Below are 26238 nucleotides of genomic sequence, written 5' to 3'. Positions count from 1 at the left end.
GTATACAAATTGGGAAGGAAAAAACGTGGAAATCACGTGTTTCTTTTTCCTCTTGAATACTGGCCCAAACTCCTCCAGAAAGATGATGCTCCAGTGTCTCCAAAGGATTGGTTCTTTTCAAAATCCGGCGCCAGGTTCCCGGGACCAATGCAGAGGAGAAAAGCGCCTTGCTCCCTGGAAACGCTCCTCCCCTTTGAAGGAAGTTTGCGGGGCGGGGCTCCCACGCATGCTCCGTGCCCGCAGGCCCATTGGCGCCGCTTGTGGGCGCGTGCGCAGGACCCAATGGGTGCCCGGACGCGGAAGACCTGGCTTTGCTGAGGTTCCCGCTTCGGCAGCGTGGGAGGAGTGAAAGGCTGCAGGTTGTAGATATTGGTCTTGGCCCCGAGGGCTTCCCCCGGGCCATTAGAACCCAAGAAAGGAAAAGCAGGCACAGCGGCGGCGGCTGGCCAAACCCCCGACCTGTCTTCCAGGCAGGGAGGGGGTGGCGAGGAGGGGGAGCAGCTCGGATAGCAGGGCTGAGGAGCGTCCGGAACCGGGTCACGGACCATGAAGGGCTGGACCGGCTCCCCAAGCATGGGGAGCTGGGGCCGCCGAGGCCGCCCGGCCGGGCCCTGCCCGACTGTCAGCTCCTCGGTGCTAGTGCTGCCCGGGCAGCTCGGGTATCTGTAGCACGGCCCCGCTTGAGGTCGTTGGCCGAAAGAGCAGCATGAGTTCCGCTGCTGCCTAGTTCCACACTCCTCCCTTGTCTTCTCCCTCCGTCCTGTCTCCTCTTTCCCAAACCCCGTCCTTCTCTCCCTCGCTCCTGTGCTCCTCTTTTCCCTCCACCCTGCCCTCCTCCTTTCCCTCTATCTTCTTCCTCTCCCCTTTCTGTCCCCCTCCTTTACCCTCTTTGTCTTCCTGCTTTTCCTCTATCCTTTTCCCCTCACTCTTGCTCTTTTCCCTCTTCCTTCCATCCCTCTTTCCTCCTTTCTCCTTTATTCTGTCACCCACCACCACCTCTCCATCCTCCTCCCCTCCACTCTCAGCCTCCCTTCATCATCCTCCCTTCATCATCCTCATCCTCTTTCCCTCCTCCTTCTTTCCAGCTTTTCTCCGCCCCCACCCCTGCCCCCGCCCCCAAGCCTCCGCCCCTTAGCCCCCGCCCCCAGCTGCCAGTCCCCAGCAGCTCAGTCCTGCAGTGAGAGTCTTGGGAGTCCATAGCTAAGCACCAGGAGCAGAGCACTGTCCGCGTGCTGCATGCAAGTCTCCGACATGGCTCAGGAGAAAATGGAGCTGGACTTTGAGCCTGACACATCTGATGGGGGCACCCTCAGGAGATCCAACAGCGCTCCCTTGATCCATGGGCTCAGGTGAGGACGGTTGGGGAGGATGGAGTGCAGGGTTCAGGAGCTCCTCGACCCGCTGCAAGCAGTCTTCCTTTCCTCCAGTGAGAGTTGGAGCTCATATGAGTTCACCACGCTGAGGGGGTGGGGACTTGTCTGCTTGACAGTGACTTGGGTCCCAAGGTGGAGTGAAAGTTTGACCCTAAACTCTGGGCAGTGTGGGGAAAATGGGGCTCTCTCTACCTGGGGCTCTGTTGGCCCCTCTCAAAGGAACTACAACAGGCTTCTGGCTCTTCTAACAGGTTGCTTGCCCTGCCTAATTTACACCACTGAATGTCAGACTGAAGCCCCTGGAACTAGGATTGCAATTTGACACCTGTCTCTAAGAGCTGCTATTTCTAAGCTTAGTTTAGGAACCCTGGTGTTAACAGAGGTTTACTTCGATAAATCACAGTTTATCTAATAACTTGTAATTAAATGCCATATTCATGTCCTATTAAGTGATTCAGATTTGTCATAATGTTTTTAGATCCTAAAAATGCCTGAAACACATTCCAGTCAATAAAAAAATGAAGGGTGGCATGTAGCTTAGGTAAGTGAAAGTGTAGGTTTTCAAAAACAATAGAAAGAATTGACCCTTGAATTTTAGTGGTAGGGTCTTGTGTTTTCCTGCCAGTAAGTCACCAGAGGGTCTATTTTAAGGCAGACTCTTGTGATAGTGAAGGTTAGGTTGGCAGACCTCTTGAGCCTATTACATTTCACTTTTGTAATTAGACAATTCATTTTAAAGCCAATTTGTGAGACCCTGTAGAAATGGAATGACTCCAAAAAAGGGGGATGGGAGTAGAATTAGCCAAAACACTAATCAAGCACACTGAAGGCAAACAGAAAGGTAATCCTTGTCTATCAAACTGATTATGATATCCTTATTTTGGGGAAAAAACAGACTTACCTTTTGTCTTTTATTATATTTCAACATTGAGGGAATGGTGAAGTGACTCTTTGCTTTCCTAATTGTGTCCTCGGCTCTACATTTATTTTTGATACTATAGAAATAAATTGGTATTTTCTTCAATCTTTTTTTAATATAAAATTTATTTTAATTGGAGGTTAATTACTTTACATTTGTATAGGTTTTGCCATACCTCAACATGCATCCGCCATGGGTGTACACATGTTCCCCATCCCGAACCCCCTTCCCTCCTCCCTCCCCATACCATCCCTCTGGGTTGTCCCAGTGCACCAGCCCCAAGCATCCAGTATCAAGCATCGAACCTGGACTGGCGATTCATTTCATATATGATATTATACATGTTTCAATGCCATTCTCCCAAATCATCCCCACCCCCTCTCCCACAGAGTCCAAAAGACTGTTCTATACATCTGTGTCTCTTTTGCTGTCTCGCAAACAAGGTTATCGTTACCATAAACCAGCAGTTGTTGGGGACTGGGATGATCCTGTTGACCTGCATTTAGACTGTTGCTGCTTTTTTGCTTCATGATTTAAGTAATTATTTGAAAGTAGCATGATGTGACAGGAGAAAGAGTGAGGTGACCAGGCCTAGTCCCAATTTTCTCCCTAACTGGCTATGATTAGGAATGAGTCACTTAGCCTTTCTGAGTCTCTGTTTTCTAATTTAAAATTTCAGAGAGCTGGATTAGGTGATCTCCACCATCCCTGGAAGCCCAATCTAGTTCGGCCTTGAAAATCCTTCTTCACCTCTTGTCCTGGGCATGGCACTCTGCTCAGGACTGCAAGGGTGACCAAAACACCTCTCCCAAGGGGTTTAAAACACATACACACTTGCCTTTAATAAAAGGTGAAGTTGGTGTCTCAACAAGCATCTGGTTTCCCATTGTACTCTTTGGGTGCAAAGAAGGGAATGATAGCATTAGGTTTGTGGAATGAAGAGAGGCTTGTGGAGGGTCTGGGATCTGAGATGGCTGTTGAAGGATAGGAAGGGTTTTGACAGAGAGTGGTGGGAGGTAGGGCATTTGAGGCAGAAGGGGCAACGTGAGCAAATCTCCAGGTCTGTTGATATAGTTGAACAGCAGGGTTCCAGAGTAGCACAGGTGTTTAGGGCAACAGGGGGAGATGTGCTGATAGGGTTCCTACTGGGCATGAGGGCTCCCCAGCCCTACTCACGTGACAGCACACGTAGGCAGTAACGTTTACAGGTAGGTCCTCTGGGGTAAACAGATGAGGCTACTGGTATCTGGTGGTAACTGGTTTGGGGGCGTGAATCCTGACCAGAAGGAACTAGAGGCAACCAGTCTGGAGCTCCGCCCCATACCTCTTCTAGCTGTCCCCCAGCCCAGAGGAGACCAGTATCTCAGCCAGCCTCTTCCACAGCACACCACTGGGCACGTACTGCAGAGGACAGTGAGGAGTTGAGGGGCCATCGAAGACTTCAGTGTTAACCAGAGAACTGGCATTCATACAGCCGAAGGATATCTTATATGAGAAGACATAAATCATTTTATTTTTTACTTTCCAGTGACCTTTCACAGGTTTTTCAACCTTACACGTTTAGAGCTCGGAGGAATAGTACAACTGTCATGAGCCGTCACAACTTGGTAAGTATAGGAGTAAGTATCCTTAGTGGTTGGGATTGGAGGAGACACTTTCAAATGTTGTTCTTTTTTGAGATGATGTGCTAGGCACCACCAGAGAAGGCGATGGCACCCCACTCCAGTACTCTTGCCTGGAAAATCCCATGGACGGAGGAGCCTGGAAGGCTGTAGTCCATGGGGTCGCTGAGGGTCGGACACACTGAGCGACTTCAATTTCACTTTTCACTTTCATGCATTGGAGAAGGAAATGGCAACCCACTCCAGTGTTCTTGCCCGGAGAATCCCAGGGACGGGGGAGCCTGGTGAGCTGCCGTCTATGGGGTCGCACAGAGTCGGACACAACTGAAGCGACTTAGCAGCAGCAGCAGCTAGGCACCGCTGCTTATAAAAGAAACAAATGATTTTACCTGTCTTGTTTACTGCTTATGCTGTGGCCATTTTCAATTTTTGGTGCAAAAAGGAAATCTGGTTAAAAATTTTGTTTGACTGTGGGACTTGGTATTTTTAAACACTATTCATTGTTTTTTGTCACTACTTGCATCATGGTTGTGAGGTAAGAAACTGTTAGTCGGTCAGTCGTGTCTGACTCTTTGCGGCCCCATGGACTGTAGCCCACCAGGCTCCTCTGTCCATGGAATTTTCCAGGCAAGAATACTGGAGTGGGTTGCCATTTCTTTCTCTAGGCAGTCTTCCCAACCCAGGGATCAAACCCTGGTCCCCTGCATTGCAGGTGGATTCTTTACCATCTGAGCCACCAGGGAAGCTCAGAGGTAAGTCAGGATTAACTTCTAATTATATCTGAGAACAGGTCTTTATTTGTCCTAGGATGCAAAAATCATGTATATGGTAGCAGAGTATTTATTTTTGTTGGACAGAGCTATCTATTTAAAGTAAAGTCTACTTGAAAATGCTTGTATTGCATTCCCAGTAGAGGTGCTGATGGTGACTGGTCTATATAGCCAGAGCCATCACGGATCACCTTTTTAGTTGGTCGTGGTGGGATAAATTATGAAGAGGTTTTTATATAGTAGCCTTTCACGTGTGGAGTCCACTTATCCAGTAATTGCAGTGCCCCAGAAGGTATGAGGTGTAAGCAAATAGGCCTCTAAATGGCTGAACCAGATTTCCATAGTCTGTGCACAAAGGTTCATCATTTTATTTATAGGAGAGGCTCTCTGACCTCTGAATCGTCTAAAATTTATGCACAATTATAATAAGCTTCGAACTCAGTAGTGTGTGAGAAACAGCAAATCAGAAGAAGTACATTTGGGTTAAAGGTATATTAGCTGCTGCTAGCAAGGGAGGAGAGGGGAAGACTGAAAAGCAGATAGAGGTTTTTACAAAATTAGTCTGTGGCTTAGTATTAGAGCTGAGAGCCTGTTAATAGACCCTGAGGGTGTCACTGGCATCAAACTGTAAAATAATTGATGTTCCTACAATATCTGGGTCATTAACCTTTTCTTAAATTGTAGTAATACTTACACGCATATGGTATTTTACATGTTACAGAGTACTTTCACACATTTAATTCTCATAGCAACCCCTATGAAGTAGGCAGGGCAAAAGATGTTTTTCCCAATTAAAAGAGGTGGCAGCTAAGACTCAGCCGATCAAAGTTACTTGCTCCGAATCACAGTTTAGTAAGTGGCAGAGCTGGGGGGTTAGACTAGACATCTTCCAGTGCTATTCTGTTTGGTAAAATCTGTTTAAGAAAGGGAGGCGGGGATAGAACACTTTTAAGATTTCCAGCCAAAGTGGCTACAGATACTTCAAGGGGGAAACGATAGCTCTCTGGAGGTTTAGTTTCCTGCACCTTCTTCCCTGAGGATACTAGAAAATAGAACTACTCGTTTTTGCTGTATATGTGAAAAATCTTTCTACATGTTCTATAGCTGTGTTCTTGATATCAATAGCATAGCAAAGAAGGGAAAATGATTTTACCCCTCTGCACTTCACTTGGCTGTTTTCTAAGATGTGAAGATTCTTAGCATCTAAGATTCTTAGATGGTTTGGGGCTCATCTCACTAATAGCCTTCCTTCTGGCTGCACTAAAATGCATGAGTTTGCTGAAGGGATGTGTGGATGTGCTCTTCTTTATTGATCTCTATGCTCTCTTCACTCTTCCCCTTCTCCTCTCTGGTTTTCTGGTTTAGGACACCTTCCCCAGCACCCTTTGGCTACTTTTTTCATAATACTGATTACACCATATGTATTATGTCACCACAAGCTCTACAGATCTTAATATACTTACCTATGTCCCATCTTGGCTCAGACGGTAAAGCATCTGTCTATAGTGTTGGAGACCTGGGTTCGAGCCCTGGGTTGGGAAGATCCCATGGAGAAGGAAATGGCAATCCACTCCAGTACTATTGCCTGGAAAATCCCATGGACAGAGGAGCCTGGTAGGCTACAGTCTATGGGGTCACAAAGAGTCGGACACGACTGAGTGACTTCACTTTCACTTTCACTTTTCATGTCCCATCTTAACCTGCACAAAGTGAGGTGTTGCAGACTGAAATGGAAAGAGGTGCGGTTGGGGGGCTGATGAAAGAGACATGCAGAAGCAGGATCTGATTTGCTGATTAGATAGAAAGGCACAGGGAAGGTGTACTCAGAGTGACTGATATTTTATTTCTTGGTGACCAGGGGAAAAGTGTTGCCTTTATTCCAGATAGGAATTGAGAGGAATTAGACATTTGAAGGGCAAGCAGTACATTCTTTCCTGGAGTGTTGGGTTCAAGGAACCAGTGGCCCCATGCTGCTCTCCAAAGCAATATTCAAAATCTCAAAAATGGCAGTCCTCCTGTCTCACCTCCTTGCACTTTCAGCGGACGACCTGAGCCTTTTCACTTTGCGGAGATGGCAGACACTTCTCTTAGACAACCAGTGACTTTCTTCTCCTGGAAGTCCTTCCCTTCACACGGGGAACTTTCCACTAATGGTTGGGAAGTTGTTGGACTCCCCTGGACCTTTGCTCAGTCTGTTGTCTCTGCTCTATCTTGTGTCCTCTGTCCCTTCCTTGCTGGCTCTTTCCCTCCTGCCTTCTCCCAACTCACACATCCCATACCTGGAAAACAAGCCTCTTCCTTCATAGGTCTGTCTTTGCCTTTTTCCCTTCCTCTCTCCGAGTTTTTTCAAAGCTTAATCCACACTCAGTTCAGTTCAGTCACTCAGCTGTGTCCGACTCTTTGGGAGCCCATGAATTGCAGCACACCAGGCCTCACTGTCCATCACCAACTCCCAGAGTTCACTCAAACTCATGTCCATCGAGTCGGTGATGCCATCCAGCCATCTCATCCTCTGTCGTCCCCTTCTCCTCCTACCCTCAATCCCTCCCAGCATCAGGGTCTTTTCCAATGAGTCAACTCTTCACATGAGGTGGCCAAAGTATTGGAGTTTCAGCTTTAGCATCAGTCCTTCCAATGAACACCCAGGACTGATCTTCAGAATGGACTGGTTGGATCTCCTTGCAGTCCAAGGGACTCTCAAGAGTCATCTCCCAACACCACAGTTCAAAAGCATCAATTCTTCGGCGCTCAGCTCTCTTCACAGTCCAACTCTCCCATCCACACATGACCACTGGAAAAACCATAGCCTTGACTAGACGGACCCTTGTTGGCAAAGTAGTCTCTGCTTTTGAATATGCTGTCTAGGTTGGTCTTAACTTTCCTTCCAAGGAGTAAGACACTCAACTGCCTCTAATTCCTTGCCAACAATTCATCCAGTTTATAATCTCACGACATCAATCACAACTCCATTCAAAAACCATCCTGTAAAACTCCCCAGCACCCACGTGACCACCAGTGTCAGGGACCTCTTTTCTGGTCCCACTTGAGCTCTTTGCTCTATTTCACACCATTAACTGGCACTTCCTTGAGGTTCTTGGCTTTTTCCTAAGCCCTTCCATTGCTCTCATTGCTGGTACCAGACACAGCTCTGCTGTTCTCTGTCCCTCTTCTGGGTTGACTTTCTAGTCCTGTCTCAAATTGACGAGTTGTGTAGGATGTAGACCTACCATCTAAACTGGTGACTTTCTCTGCAGTCAGCTTCTGGCAGTCCTTTGGCTTTCCTGATTATTTTGCTGCCTTTGGGGTTTCTTTTGTTCCCTGACGGACCTGTTCATGCTCTCTGCCCTGCTGTCCTGCTAGAGTCTTGCCTGCCTTATTTACTGGCCCAGTAGCTTAGCATTATTTTCAAATGGCCTTATCAAGAGTTCACCAACAAACATGTATTACTTTCATAATGGAAAAGAACTACTTTTGAAAAGAATTTTACTGGTAAAATTTTTCTCTTTTCAAACACTTGGAGAGGAAGAAATAAAAGAAAGGGGTGGGAAATGAAGGGATCTCTTTTGAGGTAAAATCTTATTTCAGTGGATAACTAAAAATTTTTACCTGAATTAGCTTCTGCCTAAAACACTTAGTTTTTTAGTTTATCACTCCTTTATACTACTTGCCACAGGAGTATTGTTTAAAGTTTGGATAGGATAGGGCCTCTTGTAGCAGGATAATTGTCGTATTTGGCTTTATAGTATTACAGATTCATTCACCTTTCACTATCCCCCTGCTGTAAGATGTTAGTATGAATTTTACCTTACATTTCATGATCAGATCATGATGCTTTTTGAAGGAACATATTTTGGTACCCAAATCATTTCATCTTTGTGTTATTAGAAAATGATCTAAAGGAAAGCAACAGTTATCTTTAAAATGCACCTTGCCTCTACATTGATTTTTTTTCTAAACTAGTAAGCTTTGTGGTGATAGCATTAATGATCAAATTTTAGAATGGACTTAGATCATGCAAGTAAAATCTCCTTATTGCAGTTTTTTAAAGTGTTTCAGTAAACATTAACTATAAATAAAATATTGTTGTTCAGTTGTTGTGTCCAACTCTTTGCAACCCCATGGACAGCAGGCTCCTCTGTCCTCCACTATCTCTCAGAGTTTGTTCAAATTAGACAAAATATTTTATTGGGCTTATTTGCTCGTCTTCCTCCATTGGTGCATTGGTAATAAAAATGAATAGAATCAGGGTTTTTGCTTTCCCCTCATACAGAGTTCCTTATTTTAGTTAAGTGGGGTAATGGCTATTTCTAAGACCTGGAGTCTTTTTTTACATAAATGTACACAGCTCTGCATTCATTTGGGAAAAATGTTAAAGTCAGTGCCTGTCTAGCGACAGATGGTGCTTTGAGGTTGGACACCTGGTGTACTTTCTAAAGACTGAATGTACTGCCTCTCTAGTGCATTAATGTTCAGTGATTTAAAGAGCTCGATTTCTCAGAAGAATATGAGAAATTATCTAGGAAGAGGTTGTACACTGGCACTGACAGCAGACCACAGCTTTGTGGTTCAAAAAATAGTAAATGTTGACTTTTTCTTTCCAGTTGCTGTCAACCTCACCTAATCGGATTCCTAGCAGCAGACTGCATCAAATCAAAAGGGTAAATTTTACTTACTGGCTCAGATCTGTAATTTTCTGCATTTTGCATTTTGATTTTATCTTCATCTTGCAGAATTAGGTATTAAAAATGAGTCAGGCTGCCACTCTGGTTAGTTATAGACAGGTTAAAATTCTTCTGAGTGGGCAGATAAAATACAGATGTGGCATGGGTAACAATCTTAGAATGTCAGTCCTGCTGTACTCTGATGATGTCAAACGAAGTAGAAAGGTCCTTTTCGTTTCCTTGGAAATAGAGAACTGTGTGGATAAATATTCTGTTTTCAGCACATGTTTGTCTTTGTAGGAGGAAGGCATGGACATAATGAACAGAGAAACTGCGCACGAAAGGTTAGTGCTTCACAAGAACAGGGTGTGGCCTAAGGTATGTCTTGTTTACAAGCTCTGATGGCTGTTCATTTTTGTCTGTTTTAGAGAAGTGCAAACTGCAATGCAGATAAGCCAATCATGGGATGAGAGCTTGAGCCTGGTAAAGTTTTCACATATCTGCTTGTTTTTTTTAATTTTCTAGAGCCCACTGTATTATTTATTGGCTTCATTCACTTTTGGCCCTCCTGTTTCCAAATTTGAATTCAGCATTTGATCTCTGCTTTCTCACCAGAATATGAAATTACAACTTTTAGGAGTGTATATCTGTAAAAGCGTAGGTGTGTTTGTGTAGTAAAGAACAGTGATGTGTTGACTTGTGAATTATGAGGAAATAACACTTTCTTTTTACAGAGTGATAGTGATTTTGACAAGCAGGAGAAATTATATTCTCCTAAAAGGATTGACTTCACTCCTGTTTCTCCTGCACCATCACCCACCAGAGGATTTGGAAAGGTAGGTTCACTGATAAGATATTAACTCTCTTTCACACACTGAGCTGATTACTTTCTAAAATGCACAATATACAAACACAAATCACCTAATTTTTGATGAATTCAATGACTGGAAGGAAAATTAATTGAAGTCTATGGTAGTAATTTGAGGAAAAATCTATCACTCTATCTATCCATCCATCTGTTCTCTAATAAACATATATGAGAGACAGGTCAGTAGTTCTAAAATGTTGTTTTTGTCATTTTGAGAAGAATCTTTTGAAAACTGGAATACTAGAACTATTTTAATATATGTTTTTTCCTAGCAATGTTTTTCACCATCCTTGCAGATGTTTGTGAGCAGCAGCGGGCTACCACCAAGTCCCGTTCCTAGCCCAAGACGCTTTTCCACGTAAGTAAACCTGCTTTTTCAATGTGGATGAAAGGCTGTTCATTAAATTTGTCTCTCTGGCGAACTTTTCCTTCAGCATTTTATTATGGAAATTTCAAACAGCAAAGCTGAAAGAATTTCACAGTGAGCATCTATATACCTACCACCTATTTATTCAACTGTTAACATGTTACCATATTTAATTTTTGAGACATAGTGCCCGTTTATGTTCGGTTTACATTTCACGCATATGGAAATGTATTCTTTATAAAAGTAAGGAAAAAAAATGTTAGGCCAGTCAAAATCCCAAATAACTCATTTATAAGATTTATCTTAAAAAAAAAAACCAACTGTTGTGGATATTTTGTCTTCGGAAATGAGTTTTTAAAAATGGCTTAAAATGCCATGTTATTCCAGATTGTCATATGCCAGGTCAGATCATGTATTGGCATTTCAATTACTCAACCTACAACACAGATATTGTCCATTTCTCCCTATATGGCTATAAATTGTATTGATTTGCCAAAAGTACTTACTGTTATCCTGTTTATTCTTTAAAGCAGGAGAAGCCAGAGTCCAATCAAGTGCATTAGGCCCAGTGTTCTTGCTCCTCTTAAAAGAAAAGGTATGCATCGCCCTTCTGCTGTTAAACATAGTCCAGCTTGAATTACAAATTAACAGTTTCTGTCTGAAATTAGTTCAAAGCTTAACTCCTTTTTTCTAAAGAAATAGTGCACTATTCTTTTCCAATGTATGCTTTACTGACTCTAAATTCTGGGAATTAGCTGTTTGATACCATCTGTATTTTTTTTACACTTCATAACTGAGTCTTATTCATGTATTCATATAATCAATATATGTTTGAGAAATTTCGCCTCTCAGCAATCTGAATATAAAAGAGATATGTTGATATGTTGCAGAAGTATGTGTTACTGTCATAGCAAATAAGTCCATACACATGCTGTATGCTCAAATATAAGCCACCACCAAATGATGGCTTGCCAAACAGAACAGCCTCCCATTCAAGTCTCTGTAGGGTTTTTGATATAATAGAGTGCTCTGTGTGTGTGTGTGTGTGTGGTTTATAAGAAATACACTTTCTTTTTTTCTTCTTTTAATTTATGCTTTAATTGAAGTCTAGTTGATTTACAATGTGTTAATTTCTGCTGTACAGCCAAGTGATTCAGTTATACACATCTATATATTCTTTTTTATATTCTTTTCCATTATGGTTTATTCCAGGATATTGAATGTAGTTCTCTGTGCTATACAGTAGGACCTTGTTGTTTATCCATTCTATATGTAATGGTCTGCATCTACCAACCCCAAGCTCCCAAGGGGTGCTCTTTTAATTACATTATTTTAAACCACAAAGCACTAAATGAAAATGATCTCACTCAGTGCTAGTTTTAGATGCTTATAGAGGGCACCCAATGGAGTCTATTTAAAGAAAGGCAAAGAAATTTAACACGGGTTTAGTCATTATTCCTGGGGATATAACCACATGATTGCAAGTGTTGGATGTCATTTTAAATGAGAGTTTTAATGATAATTCCAAAAAAGCAATTTAGTAAGTTTTTGTGTGTGTGTGTGCAGATCACCTCCAGGGCTAGTAAACAAATCAACTCTTCTAATGTTAGGTAAACTGATACTTGCGGCTTTGGTGAAAACTTTCCATCAGTAGTATCATACACAGATTCGAAAGTGCTATATTTCAGACAACTTCAAATTAAAGATGGTGTGCTCTGGGGAACAGATGCAGATACAGTGACAGGATTTGTATTTAGTGAATACATTTTAATTTATGAATAAATAGTCTTTTTCCTTAATGCTGTAAGGAATTATTTACAATCCTAAGAACCTTCTCAGGAGCTATGATGTGAAAGTAAAGCTTAGAAATTAAAGCTAGTATTGTTATTAGTATTAATTTTAAATATATTATAGGAAGTTGGTGGAGCTTAATATGGTTGTTCCATTTCAAAGCTATTCCAAAATATACCAGCAGATGGAGGGATTCTTTGCTCAAAAGGGCTAAAGTCTTTTGCTAATGAAGTGTTAAAAGCCTGGCAGCAGCTTTAAAAAGCTGCATATTAAAGCATGGAAAAAAGCAAATGAAAATATAACCTTTCTTGAATTTCAGTTATTTTCAGGATAGCTCCAGAGGAAAGATAATATGAATTAATTAATAATATGGGGGGAAAATGAATGTTGTGTTTGTTCTTCCTTGATCTTTTTCCATTATAAGACTCTTGTAGAGGTTTAAGTTCATGGTTGCTAATTTCCTAATGGAGTATAGATAAGCCCATGAATTAAATTGTCTTTAATGTTTGATTTTAAAGCTCAGATAAAGAGCTTTGAAACCAAGGTGTGTATGTGTTTTAAATCATAGCTTATTTGGAAAGGAGCTTTTTCTGTCTAATTTAGAGTTGTTAGTCTTTGGTCTCCCGCGGCAAAATATTAAGTGTTATTTCTTCCAGTGTAAAGTGTTTCTATCCGCAGTTCTAAGAAAATCTACAGAATTGAAGTAGCCAGTACAGCATTAATTTTGTGAACTAATTAATAATTGCTTTTAATTACAGATGTGCTTTTAAACTTGTATATTTTCTAATCTTCATTTTCACTAAGTAGCCTAAAGCAATCTTTGATTTATATGTTCTTTATCAGCCTGCATACTTTAGAGTCCATTTGACTTCATCTCAGGAAATGTTTTGATATTAAAATATATAAAATCAAGAGTCTTTACTAATCATCTAGCATAAATTGTTATTCACTAGGAGCTTCAGCTATTAGGGAATACTTTTTTTCTGTTGTAGTTAGTCTTGATTCATTTTGCCTAATGAAGTCAGTGTTTTACTCTTCTATTAAAGAAATTGACTGTGTGGACAGCACGCTATGTACAATAAATGAGAAGGTATTTTTAGGGCTGCTGACTTTTTAGTTGAGGTTAAGTGGCCGTGTATTTCTTCTACATTAAAGCACATAGAAAAATAGCTTTCAAGTAACAGCCTGAAGTATTCTGATCTTTGGTCACACAAAGATCACCCCATTTTAGCAGCAAGCCTGTATCTGTATCACCTCTTTCTGTTTTAGGTGAAATGGAGACCGAAAGCCAGCCCAAGAGGCTCTTCCAAGGCACCACCAATATGCTGTCTCCAGAGGCTGCACAATTGTCTGATCTCAGTTCATGGTAAAAAATGAAATAAAACCCCAAAGACATGAAGGGATGATGTATTTGAAAAGAACCACAGCAAAAGTATATTGGAGTGATGTAAAATATATTCAACTTTTTATCCATGCTCCCTAGAGGTGAAATCTCTGTGGAGGTGTAGGCAGTGTAAGAAACTAGATTGTTTGAAAGTCAGTACTACCTTTGGAAGTGTGTGTACCTTTTTGACATCTTCACTTTCCTGCCTAGCTCCTGTTAGGTCAGCCTCTCAAGAATTGCTGTTGGTATGGGAGTGTGTCGGTAGCTGGATGGCATGAGAAAGAGTTTCTGGGCTGTCCTGGGTAGTGTCCTGCTCTGCCTGCATTTTGTATTGGATTGGCCAAAAAGTTCATGTGGGTTTTCCCACAAATTGAAACAAAGTTTTTGGCCAAGCCAATATTCTATCCTTTTACCTTAGCAGAGAACACCAGCATTTCTTAAGCAGCTCATTTTCTAAATAGCACTATCTGTTGATATAAAATCTTTTTCGAATATTTTGGGGTATTCTGTCACAATCCTAAGGTTTCACTTAAATAGTAACATTTCCAGATTCCTGTGGTCTGTTCACATAATTTCTTTTTTAGTTTGACTCATCTGAGTTTAGAAGTTTAGCTTAAGGCTCTTTAGTGTTTTTGTGCAAAGTTAACTTCTTTTCCTATACCCAAAGTTGAGTACTTGGATTCCAACATGTATTGGGAGGAAGGGGAAGGGATTATAGCAGTGGCCAGGTGATATTTGGAAATCTTTCAGTATGTTTCTATCAACTTGTGTATATGTTTGTGTGTGTGCATACACGCATGTGTATGTGTGTTAGTTGCTCAGTCATGTCTGATTCTTTGTGACCCCGTGGACTACTGTAGCCCGCCAGGCTCCTCTGTCCATGGAATTCTTTAGGCAAGAATACTGGAGTGGGTTGCCGTGTACTCCTCCAGGGGATCTTGCCAACCCAGGGATCGAACCCAGGTCTCCTGCATTGCAGGCAGGTTCTTTACTGTCTGAGCCACCAGAGAAGCTCCGTTCCATCCACTTGCTGAGTACCTATGTTGTAGATGCAATTGTGTAGAGTCTTTCAGAACTTTTTGATTTGAGTTTTATGGCTAAGGATTTTTTAAAAAGAGCCCCAGAGGGCATTCACTTTAAAAAGAATGATGTCCTCTAAATGGAAGATGTATGTAAGCCACTTATAAGTTATACAGACTGACAATTATTGCTTTCCAATCACTTATTCATTGTTTTGTCTAAGATAACCCCTGCTTCTTGTTCACCAAGAAGTCACAGATTGTTCTGGCTGATTCGACTCATTGATCAGTACTGTTCTAACCTTGGAACACATGCCTTTTAGACTGTCCTAGCTATTTTCAGCCCCACACTCTCTCTTCTCTCTCATCCCTGTCTGTCCTTGGTAGCTTAGTGTGCTAATTTTGGTATAGAGTGCCTTTCCAGGTATGTAGATGATTGCAAAGAGAAAACTTCAAAAGCTTGTTGAGAGGACTAGCAGGTGAAATTCTATACTGAGTGGAAACTGCATATCACTTTTATGGTAAAGTAGGTTTTAATATAGGCACATGACATTATAAATAGATTTGCTTACCCAGTTACTAACCAAGTAACCAAGTTCATGTTAAAAGATAAGAAAGCATTCACCAAATTAAAAACATACAGGGTGAGGTGATTTTTTTTTTCAATATTGTTATAGGGTGACTGTGCTCAATGCCATGAAACAGGTTCACACAAGTAAGGAAGGAAAAGAGAATGTATGTTATTTACCAAGGGTCCTCTCCTTTTGTTCAGATGTTTATTCCTCTGAGCAGCACAATCTAAGCTGTCTATGATGGTGACTGTTGTGAGGCTTCTGTGTTTGTTTGGCTGTACCACATGGCTTGTATGATCTTAGTTCCCTGACCCGGGATTGAACCCAGGCTGCAGCAGTGAAGGCCCAGAATTCTAACCACTAGGCTACCATGGAACTCCTGTGAGGCTTCTGTTTCTATTGCTACACCTCTGTCCTCCGTGGACGTGTGACTGGCTGTGGGAGTCTTGGGAACATCAGCACTCTTGCTCTGTAAACACAAAAAGTATTGCCTCTGGATGCCTCTTTTCCATTATTAACTGACTTTGTTAGAATGTCAAAGAATAATATACAGGCAAAAGGGAGAAGATAAAAAAGAGATAACATAGCAGATCATTCACAACTAAAGAACAAGGAGTGAAACAGCCAAGAATTGACTGTTCCTAGAACATCCATCTCCTATAGAATTAAGATTTTTAAAGAACAATGCACAATGCTGTATTTTATTAATGCCTACCTTTATAACACAAACATAAATAAGTGATAATGATAGTAAAAAAATTTAACTGCAAAGTAAATGGGCATATTTGGGACTAATAAGAATATTAAAAAACAGACCCAATACAATTTTGCTACAGGGAATAGTAGTAGAAAATTTCTGGTTAATAGACTGTCATAAATTTGGAGTAATCAAATTATCTAAAACAGTAAAAAAAAAAAGTGTCGCCTCACATTGGAGAGGTTTGCTTTATTCATGGCTACTCATAGAGTGCTGATAAGCCAACATACAGCTCACATAATTTTTTAATACTCAGATTTAATAACTCAAAATTCACAAAACTCAGTGTCAAAGATATTTAGGTGATTAAACTTTTCAAATGGTGTTTTTAGTAAGTTTGTAGCATCTGGACTTCTGAGGATATTAAAGCTGACAATTGCCCTAAGACTTCTGGAACACCTTGTATACTGAGATTGCTGACATTTATGTCTATAGTTAAGAGAATTTAAAAATGAGCTATTCATGATATGTAAAAATCAGATTCTGCTTTTGCAGAAAATTTTTTATTCCTGTCTCTTAAAAGCAGTTTCATTGATCAGACATATTCTTAGAAATGAGGACAGAGACAGGAACTAACTGTGTTCTTGTTTCTGCTGCCAAGGATAACAATCTACTCGATAACTAAAGGAAACCACTTTTATACATTTTAGGGAAGAAATGGTATCAGATTGTTAACAGGTATTATCTCAACATTTCAGTCATTATAGTTTGTTCCCTACCCCATTCCACAAAGAAAAGATAGGTTTTAAAATTCTAAAGTTTATATACTAGTAATGATCTGTAAAATTTTGCATTTTTGAAGTATAAATTAAGTGAGAAGTTTGAGTATGGACCCATATGGAGTTGGTGTCCAGTGCTCCAACTGCTGTGCAAAGGAATTGTAGATATCCTTTTTATAAATGTACTTTTTACTAAAGATTCTGCAGTCTTTGCCGACCAAATCTGGGGAACTTTGCCCACCACAAGGCAAGGATTATGTCATTCTGCATTTAGTCCTTATGAACATCAAAGAGTTTGACCGTACCTCGGAAGTACACCTTTGCATGGTGCTTTGATGCTTTTTGCATGCTGGGGACTCTTGTTCTGCTCCTCATTCTTTTGAGAATAAAACTGTCTGTGGCATGCTGTGTAAAATAAAGGCATTTTCAGAGCTGCTAACCATGTACTGAAGATTATGTGATACTCTGTTTCTCCTACCAAAAGGGAAAAAGTCTCCCATGAAATTTCTTGCCCAGTGCTTTAGTGTTAACATGACTGCTGACTTACCTCTATGATTTTTTTAAAAAATATTTTCCATTAAATTTATCTTAGTAATTTTTGACAGTATTTTTAATGTTCTATGTGTCATGGCAAGAAAATTTAATTGTGAAAATATGACACGTGCAAAGAATAAGTTTTAATTGTGATTTGATGATAGAAATGTTTACATTATACTTGAAGATTATTTATGTGAGTAGCTTAGACTTCTGTGCTGATACTTTTTGTTTGGTGTGTTTAAAGAGTATTTTTAATTAAAAATGGTTTCCCGTTTTATTGAGTATTATTCATATACAGTACTGTATACGTTTAAGGTGTACAGTATAATGATGTGGCTTAAATACATCATGAAATCATGACCACAGTAGGTTTAGTGAACATCCATCATCTCCTATAGATACAAAATTAAAGAAATAGAAAAAGAAATTTTTCCTTTTGATGAGAGCTCTTAGGATTTGACTCACAACAACTTTTCTTTGTAACATACAGCAGTGTTAATCATCTTTATCATGTTGTACATTACATCCCTATGTGCTGATACTTTTAAACTCCTGTCTCCAAAGTGACAGTGGAAATGATCATATTTAAATGATCTTAAAAATATAGAGGTTATTTAGCAAGATAATGCTGGGTCTTCATAAGGTAAGCTAGTAGAGACCAGAGAACATACACTATGGACCAGGTTAACCCCCACCAAGGGGTCAGGGGATGCCCTGTAGTCTTACCTTATGCTAAAATCTGTGCTGGGGTTGCTGGGCTATGGCTGATCTCTAACACATTTACCTACCTGCCATTGGTCTCATAGAACCCAGATTACTGGCTGGTCAAGGTTCAGAGTGGTTCAGCCAGATGGATAGTAGCATGAGTCACACTGGACAACCCAGTTTTGTTGTTACTTTATCATTGAATGCTTTAATGAGTCCCTTAGCTTTTTCCCTTTCTTCCTTAGCTTTTTCCCTTTCTCCCTTAGCTTTTTTAGACAGAGAGCACTACTTTAACAGTCATAAATATTTTTGGTGGTATGGTTCAAATAGTGCCTCAGTTTGTATAGTCAGTGGCTGGAATGAATTAGTTTACTTTTGTTTCATGTATTCTTATGTCCAATTTGAATTATTTAGGCCCTTTGCTTTCCTGCTGTTGTTTGGCTTTGGGCCATTAGTCTAAGGCTCATTAGCACCTCCACCAGAGCTTAAACTGGGGAATAAAAAGAGAAACTTAAATTGGACCATACATTTTGCTTCTGAAGCCCTAGTAGAAGGTTTAACAGCAGACACTGAAAATCACTTGTGTACAGTGATCTCTCTATGGATTGCCAAATCACATAAGCCTTGCTTGTGAATATATTAATAATGTGTAATCTGTGACCTGAAGTCACTGCTTCTAGGACCATGTATAGTAGTGCCAGGTTAATTAGAAGAGAAACTGGATTTTAGTTTAGTGAAAATATCTGGTTAAAGGTTTACCAGGCTCTGAATCTAAGTTGCACTATAGACAAAATGCAAGTATGCTATTCTTTGTCAATGAAACAAAATTATATATGTTTATACTTAATACCAGAGAAGAAATTCCTAAAAAAATACATGAAGTGAAATGTTCAGACTCATTTTTTTTTTTGTAAACGTCCCCGTTACCTTATTTCTTTAAGGTAATCAACAGTGTCAGAAGACCAGATTTCACAGCATGAGTCATGTTCTGTGTTTTTGAATGAATACAGATTCACCAAGCAAGCAGGTTTTATTGCAAATGGAATCTTTTAACCCAGGGCACACCATCAGTCTGGTTAGAATAAGAAAGTATTTATATTCAGATTATCTGCTTGGTGGCCAAATGTTAATCCAAGCCTGTTTCTTCCCGCCAACTAGCAGAGAGCGTGTCCTTCAGCTTCCCAGCCAATATGTGCTTTAGGAAAGTAAATTCATTTTAATATTAGTCTAGGCAAAATGCTGCAGGAGGAAAAATCACATATGTTCCAAAGGCAAATATAAAGGTCTTTTGATTTTCCAATGTCTTAGATTATCTGTGCAACTGTTTTCAGTACTTTGAATAATTTCATATTTTAGACCCGTTTTGCCGTTTGGTTGAAAAAAATACTAGAGCCAGCTAAATTTTCCAAACTTCTTACTTAAAAGTGGTATTATTAATGATGCATTTGACAGCAGTAAGCATAGAGTAGGAGGACTGTGGAATATACTGTTTCCATTTTTATTTTTACTTTTCCAAAGGCTATTTGTATTCTGTTTCCACCTGAAAACAATCCACAAGCAATAAAAAAAAAAAAGGACATTTTGAAGGAAACTAGAAGAGTAGAGAAACTGGGTTAGGGAAAGTTACATTTTATTAAGGGTGGTACAGAGCCCAGAAACTTCCAAATGAACCATAGGTTATTTAACAATGGAAATATATTCATTTGGAAATTTATAGAAACGTTGCTATTAAAGTCATAATGCTTAGTCTCAGAGCAATTAGATCAGGATGGGCTTTTGCAAAGGAGCTAGTGATCAAACTTAAACTAGAACCCATACTTGCTGATTCACAATTCCTTCTCCAATCCTTTGCTTTGTTTCCTTTTCAAAAATAAAAAAGTATGGGAATTCCCTCGTGGTCAAGCAGTTAGGACTGTGCTCTCACTGCCAAGGGCCTGGGTTCAATTCCTGGTCAGGGAACTAAGATCCCACAAGCCTCATGGCAGGGGCAAAAGTTAAAAAAAATAAACAGTATGTCTGTGTCGATCCTAAAACTGCCTGACTCCCTCGCCAGCTTTCTCTCATCATGTTCTTGCTCTTTGTGCTGTAGCAACAGTATCCTGCTTTTGGCTCCTAGGCATACCCATGCTTCTTCCCCAACTTTACCCAGTTAATGCCTACTCATCTTTCAGATGACTGCTCAAGTATCACTTTGAGGGAGCCTCATTTCTCCGTATTCCTCCAATTAGATCTGGTCACCCATGTTATATACTCTTAAGAACCCCTTGCATCTTTTCCTGCTTTGATCACAAATTTGAATTATATATTTATTAGTATGGTTATTTAAGTGTGTGTCTCCTGTACTATACTGTAAATTAGATGCAGGCAGGGATCATGTGTGTCTTATATCCCTTTGTATTTCTGATATCTAGCATACATTCTGCACTTGGCAGGTACTCAGTAAATATTAGAAGAAGTGAAATGAGTGGATGAGTGTATTCAGGCCAAATCTAGAGCATAGAGATTACATGTTGGATTGACAGGAGTCACAGCTAGGAGGGCAGCCTGGGTCAGATTTTGAGGCCTGTGAATTGTGACTGCTGAAGTCTGAAGCTGGATTCGTGATGCAGGTGAGCTTGATTGTTGGGCGACGTGGTCGCCTGGACCGGATGGGTCAGGTATCCCCAGACTGGGTTCTAGAGGCTCTCGATGCCCAGATCAGGAGTCTTAGTGGAAGGAGAGGAGCAGAAGCCAGTTATCAGGATTAAAGGGGCAAATAGTCTGTGAGGGTATGGAGACCATGGATCTAGAGCATTCCATATAAATGCTTGCCTGGATGGTAACTGAAGGAATTAAAGAAAGGAGCTTTTTAGGAATAGGAGGGAGACGTTTGCGTTTTGAAAGCGAGAAGAAAGGAAATAGTCTAAGAAATTCATAAAATCAGAAGAACATAAAAGGCAAATGATGGAGGAGAGTAGGAAAAAAAATGTCTTTTAATGTAGGACCTTTTGGGAGTGGGGAAGTAACAAAATCCAGAGCAGTTGAAAGATGGTTTGGGAATGGAGGGACAGTGAAGCAGTATACTTCTAGAATACTTCCAACAGTCCAGAGTACCTCCAAGAGTAACCATTCCTCTTACTTGAAGGCTGACAGGAAGGTAAGAATATTAATATAAAGATAAAAATAATTTAAAAAAGAAATATAAGGGTAGAAATCTCTTGAACTGAAGGTAGGGGAACTCCCTCACAAAAACCATGAGACATCCAGAGGAACATTTACTGGTACATTGGACCTTCCAGTGCCTCCAGGAGAGCACCCAAATAATAAAGAGCCTTGAGTGTCTGACTTGGGCTGTGACATTGTCCTCTCTCAGGTGTCTGAACATAGGACATTCTGTAGTTTTGTTGTTGCTTTTATGCTTTTTATGATTTACCAGTGCTGTACTGATCCATGAGTTCTTGAAACCATGTCGTTGCATGTTATGTTTGCCCTTACCCTGATAGATGCATCTGCTTATAATTCTTTTTGCTTTGTCCTCAGTTCAGATATTTTGGATGGCAGTAATAGCGGCAGTGGCTTGTCCTCAGAATCGCTGGCTAAAGGCAGCACAACTGCAGATGCTCCAGTAGCATGCTCCAATTCATGTTCTCCGTTCATCTTGATGGAAGATCTCTCACCCAAGTGACTTACCCATTTCTGATTCAGTGTTCTAACTGCTGTTTCCTGCATAATACATTCAGGGAGGAACGCAGAGAACTTTGATCCATAATGAGGATTAAAGTGTTACTGATCTAAACCATTTTGATGCCGTTAGGTTTTGGCACCACTTTTCTCTAAAGTTTGATTTTAAAAGTGTAGTAATCTTACTTATGTTTCTTTACGCTGATCTCATTTTGAGCTAGTAATAAAATCTCAAATACTCATTTTTGATTGCTTAGAGTATATACATATATATATAAAATTTCTCAGTGCTTCAAAGAGCACCTATTTTAGAGTCTATAGTTTAAGGAAAGCACTAATATGTATTTTCGATAATGGTTCTTTTCCCCAGCAGTGACATGACAGCTGGAGTTGATCAGAAATTCTCTTGCTTGAGAGATTTTTGTTGTTGTTGTTCATAAGTCTCAAATCTCTTTACCTCACAATATTAGATTAATTGCTTTTGATGATATTACATTTTTATTTTTCTGCATCAGCTTAAAGTACATTATTTTGTTTCCCTTTCATGTTTGACCCGCTTCCTTGCCATTTCTCACAGAGAGGACAAAACATGTCGTTGCTCTCATTACTATCCATATCGCTTCTTTTCTATTGGAGTATAGGATGTGAGGATTGATTATAGTGCTAAGAATGTAAACAGACTTACAGGATGCTGGATTTAGTCACCACAGCTTCTTATGACTTATCTACCCCAGTTGATATTGTTCTCCTCAAACCTGTTGCCCTAAGGAATATATAAAATATTGTTAATGTTTCTAGGTGGTGTTTTCAAGGAGAAGAAATTCCTGCCTTGACCAGATGTGTGGAGCACCTACAAATGAATGAATAATGTTATTTACATACAAACCACTATGTAGAAAAGCATACATGGAGCTTGACAGCTTGTCTCTGGTGGTGTAAGGAGGCCTGAAGGGCCTTGGGGTTCACTGTTGTGCTGTTATAAGCTATTTATCATAAGGTAGGGTAGAAAGGGGGCTTTATGTGTCTGATTGCTACATATTGTTTCTATTGCTGCTTCTTTCTGACTACTTTTTTGTCATTAGTGTCGTTTGTTTTTGTTGTGTGGTGAGTGGTCCTATTGACTGTATTTTGATTATTGTGTTGCCACCAGAATCAGAATCCAGTTTAATAAAAGGTCAAGGAAGCTTTTAGGAGCTACCAAAGTCAGTGTCATTGTGCATTCTGCTTTTAAGAAGCTGTTGGAGCTATCAACAGTGTACATGATAGTAAATGTGCAGTACCATAAGTTATTTAACGTTTAAAAGAGGAAAATCACAATAGAGCTGTTTTAAAAACCTGAGTGTAATCTATTGCTGTGTTATTTATTATTTAAAACTGTGCAAAATGTCTGTAGATTTCTTACAGTGTTCAGACATCGTGGTTGGGTTGTCTGTATTTGACATGCAAATTTGCCTGCTAGGACCATAATATTCCATTTTTAAATGAATGTAAGAAATGAAAACTACTGCATTTGAGTCTTTTGACGGCAAAGATCCTTGAATTTTAAAGGAAGATGATGTACTTTGAGGGTGCTCACAGACTAGTAATACTGTAGGGCTCGAAGGGAAGCCTGTTCTCTCTGAATTATAAGAAAGCATCACTTAGCTTGCAGTAAGTAATTCTGTTACAGCATCAGCTGTGTTGTTTATTTTAAATTGTGATAACCACCATCATGGCCATTAATGGCTTTATCTCTCATATTGGCTTTCACCTGTGCAAAATCCATAATCCTTCAAACTTAACATGAATGTATATATTATGAAGATTCCTCTCTAGGATGCTATTTTAAAGAAAAATTACTTCAATAGTATGCAGTTGGTTTATTCTGTTTATGAAAGAACCATGTTAAGAGTTTCTGCCTATATAATACTGAGAGATGGTTTTCTCCTATAGGATATTTATCCACCTTCTCTCTACTGTCTTCTTTGCCTTAAGGGACACTTTTAGCCATCGTTTTTTGGGCTCTAATTTAGGACTCTTGAGACATAACCTTTAGAATGTAATGATATTTAAATTTGTTTCTGAAATTCTGTGGTGGGGTAGAATTGGGATAGGAAAATGAAACTAATTGTTCCACTAGTTGGAGAACTAGGAGGCAAGATGATTCACTTTACTATTTAAGCCAAGGTTCATTTTTATCAGTTAAAGTGACTAGAAAGTTAAGTTTCTGCAGGGGTTGTTTTGGAATAAATAAAAGATAGAGATGCTAGCCTTCAGATGAGCTTTGGTGACAGTACTTTATTTTTATATATGGTCTAATATTTGGAAAGTGATCATTGTTATAAAGTAAAATTCTCTCTTCCTATTCTAATACTATATCATGTTTCAAGCTTCTATTTGAAAACAAGTATAAAAGATGACATGATAAGAAAATTTAATAGATGCTGTTTTTGCTTGATTGACTTATATAATCACTGTGTTTCATGATAACTGCTTTTGGAATAGTAATAAGTTTTGTGAAATGCTGACCTTGTGTATATCTTAGAATGCAAAATTAATAAATTGTGTACACATGCATAAAATTCTGTAAAATTTTTAGCCTATTTCTTTTATTCTTACTGTTCTCTGCCTCCATATCCCAATATTGCGTTCTCTGTGTGTGATTGCAGAGAAATTTTTAATAAAAGGATATCAAGAATACAAAAGAACTAATAGCTGTTTTGAAATTTGGGCTGTTTCCCAAAACAAAGAGAAACCTCTCCACATAATCTGTCAAATTTTCAAGAGCATTTTGTAGAATTTGACAATTTAGAAGGTTCTTGCCAAGGCCACACATATTTCTTACTTGTTTTGGATTTATTTTATCTTATTTTTTTTACATATTCATAAGACTCTACATTGTTTTTGGAACAAGATGGGGGGTGGGAAGACAGGCAAAAAAATAAAAGCCTTTCATGCATGACTCGGGTTTTAAACACTCAATTTTCTTTTCAGTATTTAAAAAATATTAATATATAAAGTATTTTATTTCACACTTAGAGAAAAGTCGCAAGAGTATCCCAAAGAACTCCCATATATTTTTCATCCAGATTTCTTGGTTGTTGTTATTTAACCACATTAGTTTTTATTCCCCACACTTTATTTTATGTATGTATGTGTGTCACACCTTTTTTTCTGAACCATTTGAGGATGTTATAGACATGATACCCCATTACTCTTAAGTGCTTCAGTGTAAATTTCCTGAAGATGCATATCCGATTTTCTCATCAGACTCTCCCCCACTAGTTTCAGTATCCGTTGATCTTTCTTGTGTGCTAGTGTTATGATCACTACCCATGGCATTTCTAGTGTAAGGGAGAACTTTCCCTTCTCCACCATTTATTTGATCTTTGTGGACTTACATTTTAGTCCGTGGGTTTTTATTCATAACCATGATTATTTTGATATTCACATACCAGATTTGGACAGAGAGTCCCTCCAAGCTGGCTACTATGTCCTTTTGGCAAATCCCTATCATTTGAGGGGCAGTGTTTCATTTTCCAGGATAAGATGTCCCAGATTTATACTTTCCCTGTCCCTGCCTTGAGATTAGCCATTTCTCTAAGGAGCCTTGATTCCTTTTATTAGAGGATGGTATTTGGTACAATTACCAAAGTATAGGCACTAGGTATAATCACTACTTCTTGGATGTTATGGTTTAAAGACCCTCTCTGGAGTTCCCTGTGGCTTAGTGGTTAGGATTCCATGCTTTCACTGCCATGGCCTGGGTTCAATTCTTAATGGGGGAACTGAAATCTGCAAGCTGTGCAACATGGCCAAAAAAATAATAAATAAAGATCCTCTTAATACAGAGGGAATCCCAGGTGGTGCTAGTGGTAAAGACTATTTCTGCCAATGCGGGAGATGCAGGAGACACAGATTCAGTCCCTGGGTCAGGAAGATCCCCTGGAGAAGGAAATAGCAACCCACTCCAGTATTTTTCCCTCGAGAATCCCATGGACAGAGGAGCCCAGCGGGCTAAAGTCCATGGGGTCTGAGAGCACTGAGCACTCACACATGCAATACAGAGAAAATAATGCATGTGTATTTATATATACACACATATGGGTATTTGATCATCTACTAAAGTTCACAAGTTCAAACTGGCATCTCGGATTCCAGTTCAGCACTACCGGGTTCATTCCAGTGTCCGTCCTATCCATATTTGTAACTGTTCTCAAATAGTGACAAGCCTGTTTCCTCTTATCCTCAATTTAATTGCTCATTTCTTTGTATGTAACCAATTTCTGACCCTGCCACCCTAATGCCCCCTCAGCCCTGCCAGCCCTGGCTGCCTCTATGGGAGAAAGGGAAGAGAATTCTAAATACTCAAGTTTTAAATATCCCCTTCTCATACCCACACCAAGCATTGTTCCCTAGCTTCCCTTCCTCTACGTTTACCTGTTCACGGCTCATGGATTTTTTTATATTCATCAATTTAATAAGTATTTATTGAACCCTGTGGTGGGAACTGTAAATGCAGATGAAGTGAATAT

General features: G+C 39.8%; 1 protein-coding gene and 2 non-coding genes across 8 annotated transcripts; all 3 read left to right on the top strand.

Moving 5' to 3' along the window:
- The first annotated feature begins 1144 nt into the window (after positions 1 to 1144).
- Positions 1145 to 24411, top strand: PABIR2 (PABIR family member 2). 6 transcript variants are annotated; one of them, XM_055563575.1, is made up of 11 exons: positions 1147 to 1349; positions 3821 to 3899; positions 9286 to 9342; positions 9646 to 9689; positions 9774 to 9828; positions 10080 to 10181; positions 10486 to 10571; positions 11114 to 11175; positions 13641 to 13737; positions 21584 to 21724; positions 22523 to 24411. In XM_055563575.1, the coding sequence occupies exons 1-11, from the start codon at positions 1237 to 1239 to the stop codon at positions 22590 to 22592; spliced, it is 906 nt and encodes a 301-aa protein (XP_055419550.1). In that variant the 5' UTR covers positions 1147 to 1236; the 3' UTR covers positions 22593 to 24411. The 6 variants fall into 6 exon arrangements, with proteins under 6 accessions (XP_055419555.1, XP_055419553.1, XP_055419550.1 ...); XM_055563574.1 differs by having other exon boundaries at positions 11111 to 11175; XM_055563580.1 differs by lacking the exon at positions 21584 to 21724 and having other exon boundaries at positions 1145 to 1349.
- Positions 13425 to 13523, top strand: LOC129640509 (small nucleolar RNA U109). The gene has a single exon (XR_008708876.1). It is a non-coding gene; the product is annotated as a small nucleolar RNA U109 (small nucleolar RNA).
- LOC129640508 (small nucleolar RNA U109) lies at positions 17165 to 17304 on the top strand. Its single transcript, XR_008708875.1, has one exon. It is a non-coding gene; the product is annotated as a small nucleolar RNA U109 (small nucleolar RNA).
- Positions 24412 to 26238: the final 1827 nt, after the last annotated feature.

The sequence above is a fragment of the Bubalus kerabau genome, chromosome X (genome assembly GCF_029407905.1).
Source record: "Bubalus kerabau isolate K-KA32 ecotype Philippines breed swamp buffalo chromosome X, PCC_UOA_SB_1v2, whole genome shotgun sequence".
NCBI classification, from domain to species: domain Eukaryota; kingdom Metazoa; phylum Chordata; class Mammalia; order Artiodactyla; family Bovidae; genus Bubalus; species Bubalus kerabau.
This window is presented reverse-complemented; position numbering and strand designations above follow the sequence as displayed.

What these genes read in the sequence shown, in the direction of transcription:
- PABIR2 (XM_055563574.1), top strand. Translation starts at nt 1,237, where the DNA reads ATGCAAGTCTCCGACATGGCTCAGGAGAAAATGGAGCTGGACTTTGAG. An exon ending in GGGATGAGAGCTTGAGCCTG is followed by an intron (nt 9,829 to 10,079) that starts GTAAAGTTTTCA and finishes TTCTTTTTACAG; the next exon opens with AGTGATAGTGATTTTGACAA. An exon ending in TGCTCCTCTTAAAAGAAAAG is followed by an intron (nt 11,176 to 13,640) that starts GTATGCATCGCC and finishes TTTCTGTTTTAG; the next exon opens with GTGAAATGGAGACCGAAAGC.